The sequence below is a fragment of the Tetrahymena thermophila genome (assembly GCF_000189635.1).
Source record: "Tetrahymena thermophila SB210 genomic scaffold scf_8254688, whole genome shotgun sequence".
NCBI lineage: Eukaryota > Ciliophora > Oligohymenophorea > Hymenostomatida > Tetrahymenidae > Tetrahymena > Tetrahymena thermophila.
The window spans coordinates 287,786-299,109 of NW_002476454.1; the positions used below are offsets into that span (position 1 = coordinate 287,786).

An 11,324-nucleotide genomic window follows, 5' to 3' on the forward strand; every position below is an offset into this window, starting at 1 on the left:
AAAATCATATTTATATTTATCAATTTCATTTTCTATAAGTAGTCATATGAGCTTTATTTGTGTTATTATAATTTACGTTTTCTTTAACAGCATTAAACATTTCATAAATATTTTAGTTATTATTTGGGGGTTATTAAAATGGCTTCAATTGTTACTCTTATTGTTTTTCTTATTTTTATCGAATATTTTAAATCATTTAAATTGGAGTTTACTTGAGATTGTTCTACTACTCTTCGTTATAGTAACTATAAATTTGAGATTTTAAGACTTTTTTATTATTATCCTCCTCATAAATTTAAATATTTTTTTGTTAATTGGTATTTTTTTTATTAAAATTAGACTCTTTTTATAAAACATCTTCAAAATCCGGGTTTTTATTTATTGGATTTATAATAAGCTCTGTTTAATGCCCTACTTTTCGTTGGAATCCTAGATTAAAGTACTCACTATTTTTGTATTACTGTCTATTTTGAGGTTATAATTTTTAAGGTAACTACTAATTGTGTTACTATTTTTAATCTATTTCTCTAAAGGAAGGAATTTATTCAATAACGCTCTCTTAAAGTTATGATTGATTAAGACTTATTATGTTTTCACTCTTTTATAAATTTATCAATTTTTAATTCTCTTTGCCATAGTTGCTGTTATTAGCAAAACTTTAATTTGATAGTGGACTTACAGAAGAAAAATTTAATTTTTGATCACCTTTATTAAAACAATAAAAACACAAATCCTATAAATACATTACAAGATTGTAGAATAACACAGCAAAGGTGTAGCAAAATTAAAGAGCTGTTAAACATAAATTGAGCTTATCTAAGCTACTTTAATCAGAAGATTATTCTACTAATTAAATTACAAGATGTAACACCAATAGTATGATTTTAATAGCCTGCTAAATAGTATATAATGCGTTATATTAAGTGAAAACAAAAGCTTTGATGTAAATAGAGAATAGAAATTGCAAAAAAGCAAGAGACAGGAGAATAATTATTTATAATGTTGTGTTACTATACAGCTAGTAGAAAATAATAGTCTCTGAAACTTTAAATATAAGTTTTACAATAGTGACATATCTTTATTTTCCTTTATTTATAAATTTAATATGATCAAAAATAACAGTCTTTTAGTTTGTTGTTGGCATGCTTGATCTCCTGCTAAAGTAAATCAATTGTACTAAATTTACAGCTGAAATGAAAAAAAAGATACATATAGCAATTATATCTTTTTTATCTTTTTAGCCTAAGTAGAAAGATATCTGTAAGTAAATTAGCTATTCGTTTAAGCATAAATAGTAGAAGGTTAGTGAGAGGTTTATAACATACTGATATATTTGATAATATTTAGAGTTTTCATATTAATATTTCTAAAGATAGTTGCTATTATCTATTTATTTATTCTCTCTTTTTTTCTCGTCCGACGATGTGCTAAAAACTTTTGATTAAGGCAGATACTTTTTTTCGAATACTAAAAAATGAGATAACAAAAATAAAGCCAATATTATATAGCTGCAAAGAAGCACCATTTAGAAATTTATACCTAATTGAAAGTAAGAGAAATCACTTCCTAATCCATCAAGTGCTTAACTTAACTTAAATTAACTATTTTACAGCTAGTTTAACATTTAGAAACTATACTACTACACTAGCAAAGGTGTTTAATCTATAGTACTACTATTAGCTTATTATTCTAACTAGTTTTGAGTAGGGATTTGGGAAATAATTTTTATACTTTAAGGTTTAATGTTATTATTTATTGTATCTTAGAAGAATTAAATAAAACTACTATTATCATGGTTTAGCAAGAATGTTGGATTAAAATTTAGATAAGTAGATATTTAATCATTGCTTTTTCCTATATTTTTATGATTGATCATAGCAAAATTTCCAAAATATTGTAATGTTTCAATGAGGTCTACCAAATAAAAAATTTTTAATGAAGTTAAAAAGTAAACTCCAGACATTCCTAAATTAGAATAAATGAGAGCTTTTAGGGCTAAATCTAAGTATCTTTCTAAAGATTAGTCTTTGGCACATCCTTAACCTATCTGAAAAGAATATTGATCTTTATTTGGACTACATGTGCATTCTCCATAAAGCACCGAAAGGTTTTATTAAGATAAATAGGATACACCATCAATGTAATATTTTGGATTTATAATAGTATTATTATAATTACCAGTTAGATTTTAACAAGAAGTACATTCATAAAATTTGTTTCCAATGCATGAATTACAAGAGTAGTGGCAATTTTAACCATATTAAATAATTTTTTAGAGCTCCTTTATTATTTATATAAATGCATTAACTTTTTGATAATTTAAATTGAAAATGCTTGATTACATTGCTAGATTAAGTAAATACAGCACTGATACATAAGATCACTATTGAAAATAATTTTACAATCTTCATTCAAAATAATAATTTTAGTTATTTTTGATAGCTATGACTAATACTATGACAACAACTAATACTACTAAATTAAAAAAAATATATATTTCTTTTTGCCTGAATTTGTATTTTATAGATGATTGATTTGAGATGAAAATTAATTAATTTTAAACAATTTTTTGCATTGGATATTTTGCTTACAAAATTAGGAAATGTGGTTATAATTAAAAAATACTAATTCAATAAATATAAGGTATAATTTATTTATTTACTTATTTATTTATCTTTCTTAAATTTGCGCAATTTTTGTTATTGTTTTTTTCTGAAAATAGATGAAATAAAGTGTATCAAATATTGATATAACATGCAGTAATAAAAATAAATTATATTTCTTCAGATAAATAATTTTATTTAATCAAACACTCTTGAAACACAATACCAATTCATTGTCTGATGAGAAATCTGAGAATTTTATATTAGATGTAAATACTAGATCGTAGCTGCCTTTAGTAGAAAGCTTCGATACCTTAAATACATGTTGTTTGTTAATCTCACAAATTTGCAGATTGTTTGAAATAAATTGTGGGGCACCATATAAGGTTATTTGTTTGAATTTTATGGATGATTGAATCTTTTTAGAAGTTTTGATTTTGAATGAGAAATTATTTTATTTATCTTTGCTAATCTCTAGATCAACTGTGAAAACACACTGTTTATTTTCCATGCAAACATTTTCAATGTGAGATTCATCAAAATATTATTATTAGCCAAGGTCAAGCATTGTAATCTGTGAAGAATACAGATAAGATAAGCTTTACTTTTCAACTTCATCTTCATTCTATTCTCTTAAGCCAAAAATTAAATTAAAGTTATCATCAAGCTGCTTTGTGTTGATAACTCCTTTGGTTTCCTAGCGTGCAATACCATACCCATCTCTTAAAAATACAGGTATAACTGCATCTAAAGGATTATACACTTTTCTTCTTTTTCCTTGATTAGAAGAACTTGAGGAAGTCTCCATACCTGTAAGGAGGTCAAACCTTTTAATATATTTCACATTTAAAAATTTAATTGATAAAATAAAGTATTTTACCATTTGCCTTAAGGGAACAAAGGCTTGATTGAATCAATGTTTTCTTGAAGAACTGGGGTAAATAAAAGTTCAGAGCCCATCATAAATTAAAAGTCTAAGACATCATCTTAGTAGCATTACTCACAGTCAGGGAATTCAAAGAAGAGAGGTCTTTGTATTGTGCCTACTCTCTCTGATTTGATAAAAAGTGTGTACATATGTTTTAAAATTGAATATCTAAATTTCAAATTTTTTCTAGATGTTGATTTAACTTATTCACCTAATGCATATAATTCTTAATTTTGAGCTTGGTCATTATTATGGTTTCTTGCAAAAGGATAAGTGATACCTAATTAAATCCATCTTTTATTTTGTTTATTTAATTCTTTAATAATTTAATAGCTACTTAAATTTAAAATTACCTAGTGCAAAGTTCGGGTGTAGTATTTCCCATGAAACCGCAAATATCCGACCCAATCATAGGAATACCAAATATGTTAAATAAGATTTAAGTTGGCAAAGATGTTTAAAGAAACTCAAAATTGGAATGATTATCTCCACTCCACTTAAAAGAATATTTTCCTGTACCAGGGAAAGAACTTCTGGTCAAAATAAATGGTTGAGATTAAGTTTTTTTTAGTATTTTGTAAGTGATATATGTTTCAGCCATTCCATACATATTATGAACATCTTTGTGATAATAATATCCATAATGTAACAAATGAGGGGCTTTTATAGATGATTTGTTAGTTAGTTTATAAATGAATTATCAATAATTAAAAATTACGTAAAGTTTTAGTTGCAAGGTCTCTTTATCCTATGACATAAGGAAAATTAAAAGGCTAAGCTATAAATGATTTATCTGGTTTACTATAACGTCTCCACCCACACTCTCCATTGCAGAAATTAGCAGGTTCATTCATGTCAAGCCATATTCCATCTATTTTAAGTAAATGACTTTCCATTTCTTTAATACCATCTTCAAATAACTTTTCAGAATTAGGGTTAAAGAAATCAACAAAATAAGAATCTCCTGCCCATTAGTTGCCTTTGAAATATTCACCTGAAACAGGAGATCTACAAAAGGCATCATATTCTTCGATATTAGCTAAGCCACCAATATTTTAATCTGCTCCAATTGCACTATCAATAATTCCAATAAATTTGATCTCTGTTATCATTTTTTTTAAGAAAAATAAGAATTAAATATAAAACAAAGAAATTTCAAGCAAGCGATACATTTTTTTTTAAGACGATTGAAATCTTCTTTTTAATAGTTGTCTCTGTCAATTGCAAATGTCTTTTTACTTTTAAAGTAATCTATATCTGACCAAATAGCTGTTTTTTTAATAAATTCAAATTTATATATTTACTATTTTTAGATTATTACTATCAATAGGAATATTTGACTATATGTATTAGTCGACTACAGAATTTAATTGATTTCCACTTTTGTATCCCCATCTAGATTGATGAAAACCTAATGACCTATTTCATAAAAATATCTCAATCTAAGAATTTAAACTTGACTATTTACCAAAAAGGAGGAATTATGTAGCCACCACCAAGGTATTTATGATACATTTTTATTGCGGTTTCTGGATTTTTATCTCCTAAAAATAGCTTAAAATGAGCTATACCTCCAATCTTTTGTGAAAAGCATTCAAATATAAATAAATAAATAGATTGATTTGAAAAAAATAATTATACTGCTTTAAAAGTAACAGAATTTTATCTAATTTCAGCATCTATACCAGCACTATTTTTCAGAAACACTACATGGAAATTACCTGATTACTCTCTCATTAAATACATAGGATGAGATGAATAAACATTACCACCTGATCTTCCTTGTTCAATTACAGATGGTTCATCTCTGCCATACAAGGTATATACTCCTGGAGGTAAACGAAGATGTTTATAGTTTCTTTCACCTAACCCAAATAAATTTATAGTAGGCATTATTGTAGAAACTTCCATGTAAACTTAGTTTAGCAAAAAGGAGAAAGGTGAAGTATCAAATATAACTTCATTAGTTTCTTTTCTTGTGACCTTAATTCCGTTATTAATAATTTCTGTGCTGTAAATGTATTCACTTTCACTTTTAACATTATTATTAATAGTTTCATTATACAAAGAATTAAATGGCTCTAACTCAATAAATTCATAGATTTTATCCGTTTTTTCCAAAGGCTTTATTTATATATCTAAAATATTTGCATCCTAGCTAGTAATCAATATTTGAATATCCTCTACGACATTCTAAATACCGTTTGGCAGCGATTGACTGTTTCTCTTGAATTTTTGTTGAACTACAGTTCCATTAACTATTTTATCATCCACCTTATCATAGTAATAAGTTTAGGATTACGAAAGTACACAACTAATCAGAATTGCAAGTATCAAAAAAGCGCTTTTCATATTTATTAACATATATGATAAAAATATACTCAATCTTTTTGTTAATAATTTAACTTCAAGATTTTTAATTATTTTTTAAATAAATTACCAAGGTGCCTAATATCTGATGGATTTTTGTTTATTTATAGCTTTATTGCTTGATATCTAAAATTCTTTTTAATACATTAATTAAATTAGTAAAAACTATTTATATATTTGCAATTAATACAAGCGAAGTTAAAAATACAAATCATGGCACAATTATAGGCAAATCTAGACTTTAGCTTTTAAAAGTTAATTTTTAAACTAGATTAAAGGCAATAATTCGATTATAAAGTTAAAGAAATAGAAAAGGATATATTTACCTTTGATTTTCACAAAATTTAAGAAGAGGTGATACAATTTCTGAAAGATGATCATAAGATTTAGAATGTAGAGATATTGTAATTAAAAAACAATAAGCTACAATTTGTTTCAGAAAAACATAGGTAATTATTATTTAACAAATGGCAAATATGTAGAAAAGCTCATTTAAATTTTGATAGTTTCACACTTATTTAAATAGCTTTAAATATTTGCTCTTTAATACTTTAATGATAATATTTTATTTACAAATATAGTAGCGATAACTAATAGCTTGAGATATTATTTGGGGCAGTAGATTACTTAGATTATGATTTTAATGATTTCAGGTAATTTGTATTTGATCTTCCTAGAGTATACTCCTCTTACTCAGAAAAATTAGTTTTAAAAGATTATGAGCTAATAATTTAAAATGATGATATAAAAGTAAAATATTAACAATTTTATAGTCTGAGATTTAGAAATTATATAGGAGAAATTAAAGATCATATGGTTTGTGTTGTATTCTATAAAATAATAGGGCTGTAATATATACCTCAACAAAATATGGATTCATAGTAGCTGATGTAGTTTTAACCTTTAAATATACAAAAAATAACAGAAAGCTAATTAATGCACTTTATATAGAAGGTTTTAACCATAATTGCTGAAGGAAATTATTTTTATTCACTATCAAAAAATGCTATCTTTATAAATCCTTTATAGCAATGTTTAGAGTTTATAGCCATACCAATAAAATATACAGATAATAGGACTTATGAGCAAGATATTTTAAGTTGTGAAAACTAAATTCTTTAATAAATTTTAAGACTTTAATAAGATTTTTAATATTATCAGGCACCAACAAGAGTAATGGATATTTTTATGGGAGATGGCTTGTATTCATAAAATATAACTAAAGTAAAAAGAGAGCTACCTTTAATGTGTTTAAGTTAATAAATAGGATTTCCTTTATATTGGTATTTATTTCATAATATATCCTACATGGAAATAGGTCCTTTTTAAGCTTTGAAAAACAAAGCTTATATTGTTTATAAAATGAATGATTTATATTTTTATTATGATGGTAAAATTAATAACCAAAATGAGAAGCATTCATAATATTAAGAATATAAAAACTTAATCTATTGCTTTAACTAAGCTCAGCATGACTTTATAACTTAGGTTTATGAGTAAACTAGATTTAAAAGTTCCCAAAGTTAAAGTGACTAATTACAAAAAATAGAGAGTATCAATAAACTCTTTTAAGAAAATTTTAAGTAAAATCATAATTTAGTATTTGAAGGCTGTTTGAAGAACAATTTGCCACATGGAGAGTGCAAAATTAAAATATTTTTAAATCCTGTAGTGAAATAAAGAATACTATCTTAAAATTCCACTCAACCATTTAATGAAGCTTTGTTTAAAAAAAATGTAAATAATATGAAAAAAGTTAAAATTTTTTAATTATTTACAAACTAATTAAAGGTAGAAGGCAACTTTGATTTTGGTATTTTAGATGGAGAGGGATATATTTACACATGTCTAAATGAAAAAGATAAAGAAAAAATACATTTTGATAACTTTATTGATGTTCCTTACTCTTAAAATTTAGAGAATATTGGAAGTAAGAAAATACTATACTTTATATTTATTAGACATTTACTGAAATATATTTAATTAAAGACATTTCAATGTACTTTGGCAAGTGGCAGAAAAGAGCTATTATTAAGGGAAGATATTAGGATTAGTTTTTATATAATAAATTATTTTACTATATTTACTATGATGCATCTGAATAAAATAAAAAAGATGGCAGAGAATTGAGAGTAAAATTATTTATTGATTTTTTTTATTTCTAACTTACAAAAAAAATAAATTAATTATTGAAACCTTCATTATCAAATTTAATATCTATTCTTTATGAATGCTTAAAATAAAGAAACTATTTTTAATGTATTATTACAAAAACTAGTAATTTAGAAGCATAATTTGCTACAAAGATAGAAAGACGCAACACGATTAAATAAGAAGAAGAAAAGTCTTTATAAATATAGGAAAGACTGAAAATAAAGTAAATTACTAAAAATTATTTTTAAAAACAAACGATTAATAAGGATCTGAATAAATCTACGTATATGTGCTATATGATATTGAAGAACCTAGAAAGATGTCTACTCAGCTTACCAATAATATAATTTTTAGCTTTACAGAGAATAATCTTTAAAGCAGCTCTTAATACATAACTTATATTAACTTGAGCTTAATCTAAAATGTGAGTTAGTTGCATATTGAAAATTTATTAGATTCATCAAAAAGTATTATTGAAGGACTTAACTATTAAATTTATTAAGGTTTACCTTCTAAAGTGCAGCAGAAAATCATTTTTAACAATAATAACTTGGATTTCTCTGATTGTAACTAATTACTTGAAGAGTATTTTAAAAAAGCATTTTAATTTGAAAATATTGATATCTATAAAAGCTTGGATAAATATGCTGATTAAATTAATATAAGGAAGTAGAGTTATAGTATTAGAGCGTAATCTAATTAGATGAATATAAAATATTCATTAACAATGAGAGGTTGTGATTTAACTAACATTAATTATTTGATTTTTAATAATATTTATCTTCGTAAGCTTGACATTTCTAGAGCTTAAGTAAGAGATGATTTTCTGAACTATCTTGGCACATAAGAAACACAGTTCTTAACGAGCTTAAATATATCTTACACAACTCTCTTATACAGTTCTGTCTATAATTTCTTCCTTTAAGATAAACCTAAAGATTTCTTAGAAACATTTATTTGTAGAAATATATAAATATAAAAGAATCATATTGTTCAATCTGGTAAAAGTCTTTTTAAACATATCATCCAAAGCGATTTATTACAGCAAGTTTAGTATTTAGATATTAGTGAAAACCCCTAAGTGAACGACGACCTCATAAGGATTATTTATGGGCACCTAACTTAATTGAATCATTTAAAGATTAGTTAATGCCAGAATGTTAATGGTACTGACCATTAATACCTTTACATTTTTTCTGAAAAGCTAAATTCAAATTTATTTAAATTAGATTTTTCAGGAAATTAGATTTCGTTTTCATATTTGTAAAATTCATAAAATTATAGAAGCTTGCGCACGCTAGATATCACTAACTGTAATTTCAAAGACTAAAACTTATTTGCATATCTTTAAACTCAAAAGGACCTCTACAAAATAAAATTAGACTATTAAATATTTGCAGAAAATAACTTTTATTTCCTTGAAAATATTTTTAAATGCTGTTAAAAAATGAGAAAAATTTATTTGCTTGTAAAATCTACTGATAAATTTGACATAGAAGGACTTCAAAGATTCATTTCTTCAGGAAAGCTACTTGATCGCTTAGAGCTTAATTTATATTTCAACTTTTAGAATGATAAGAATAACTAAATTTTAAATAAAGACACTAGTGTTAAAAACTATAACAAATTGCTTGAAAAATGTTTATTTTACGTAAATCAGTATCCTTATGTAAATATTCATTTCGGAAAATATCAAATAGTCAACAAGGAAGATAAAGATATAGAAAATATTAAATTTAATTTCTAACGACTAAGTATATATAATTTTAGATTGAAATCGCAGATAATTTAATTTTTTTAATATTATTTTTTATTTTTAAAAAAAGGAGGTTTAAAGTCAGGATTTATTTATCAACCAATATAAGAATTATAAAGCTAATAAAATTATAATAAATTTTATTTTAGTAAGTAGCTTGATAATGAATATGTGAATACTATTAACTTAAGCAACCATTTTATTTAAGAATTAGAATAACAAGATATTGAATCTTATTTTGATCTTGCTAAAAATAATTTAAACATCAATAAATTTGTTTATGAGAGAGAAGAAATAGATAGTTTGAAATGTTAAAAAATTATTTCTAATATTGTGGAAAGTAAAATTAATAAATTATTTATTCTATCATCATTGGTAATAAATAATAATTTATAAGGACTATCAAATTTAACTTTTCTTTAATTATCAGAGCTTAAAATCGAATTATAATAAGATGATATTTTAGATTAGTTTAAAAATTTTTAGCATATAATTGTCAATACTCTTGAAATCTATTTTAAATAAGAAAACAAGCTAGATAGAGCACATTTATCTAAATTCATTTAAGTAACTTCTGTGAGCAAAAGGCTAAAGATATCTTTGCAGTAATTTTTTTTTCCCCTATTTTCCAATCTAATTTTTATTATAGAAATTACAAATAGAATAGCTCAGAAAATAATGAAAACTAGCTTAGTAGTATTTTTTCATGTTTTACTGAGAAGTACTTTACAAAGTGCATAAAATTTTGCTTAGAGTTAAAAGGGATATAATATAGCACTGATATGGATTTATAGAGAGTTTCAACAATAATTGAAAATATGTCTCAATGCAGCTAATTCTCTTTAACATATTTGGATTCAAAAATGATTAATTACCATCATTTTACAGACGAAATTTCTAAATAAATTAATAAATTTTCTTTTTTAGAGTTATAGTTAAATAACCTAGACAATAATATAATTAAGTTTATCTCAAGCTAGCATTTTTTACAAAATCTAGTTTTGAAGATAAAAGATTAAGATTTGTACAAATAATTACCTCACTTGTTTAAATTACCAATCCAAATATTATAAATTTATACAGAGTAATAATTTATTTAAAATTTTTATTCATTGTTTAATTTCTTTTTTATAAAATAAGGAACAGTAGTAATAATGAAAAGATACAGAAAATAATATAGAGAGAGTAAAATTTGACGATCACTTAAATTTATTTAAACAACAAAAAATTAGTTTGAGTTGATTTATTAAATTGACAAAATCAACCTACAAAAAAATAAAAAAATCATTGATATTGTAGCATTTTAGATAACTAATGGTTAACCTATTAAAAAATATAATTTTTAAAAAAACGATTTTTAATATTATTTGTAAATAAAATTTTTGATAGATAAATAAAAATAAGACAAATTAACTAGATTTGATTAAATATAATAATCAGACTAAATTTAAAAGGTTATTTTCATAATTTCCATAGCTTTGTTTACTAAAAAATTTAACAAACATTAAAGAAA

General features: G+C 24.0%; 3 protein-coding genes across 3 annotated transcripts; 1 reads left to right on the plus strand and 2 right to left on the minus strand. All coding sequences in view use genetic code 6, as the record gives it.

Moving 5' to 3' along the window:
- Positions 1 to 25: 25 nt before the first annotated feature.
- TTHERM_000295499 (von willebrand factor type A domain protein, putative) lies at positions 26 to 2,411 on the minus strand (the record flags this gene model as incomplete). The annotated part of the gene is made up of 2 exons (XM_012796889.1): positions 26 to 2,281; positions 2,343 to 2,411. 2 exons carry the CDS (start codon positions 2,409 to 2,411, stop codon positions 26 to 28), a joined length of 2,325 nt encoding a protein of 774 aa, XP_012652343.1.
- A 394-nt stretch (positions 2,412 to 2,805) lies between these two features.
- On the minus strand, positions 2,806 to 5,883 carry TTHERM_00295500 (glycoside hydrolase family 31 protein; the record flags this gene model as incomplete). The annotated part of the gene is made up of 8 exons (XM_001013182.2): positions 2,806 to 3,430; positions 3,484 to 3,825; positions 3,885 to 4,191; positions 4,250 to 4,633; positions 4,702 to 4,800; positions 4,853 to 4,950; positions 5,000 to 5,109; positions 5,173 to 5,883. 8 exons carry the CDS (start codon positions 5,881 to 5,883, stop codon positions 2,806 to 2,808), a joined length of 2,676 nt encoding a protein of 891 aa, XP_001013182.2.
- A 231-nt stretch (positions 5,884 to 6,114) lies between these two features.
- TTHERM_00295480 (hypothetical protein) lies at positions 6,115 to 11,048 on the plus strand (the record flags this gene model as incomplete). Its single annotated transcript, XM_001013180.2, has 8 exons — positions 6,115 to 6,350; positions 6,483 to 7,638; positions 7,693 to 7,831; positions 7,891 to 8,033; positions 8,180 to 9,809; positions 9,882 to 10,416; positions 10,461 to 10,895; positions 10,952 to 11,048. 8 exons carry the CDS (start codon positions 6,115 to 6,117, stop codon positions 11,046 to 11,048), a joined length of 4,371 nt encoding a protein of 1,456 aa, XP_001013180.2.
- Between the last annotated feature and the right edge of the window lie 276 nt (positions 11,049 to 11,324).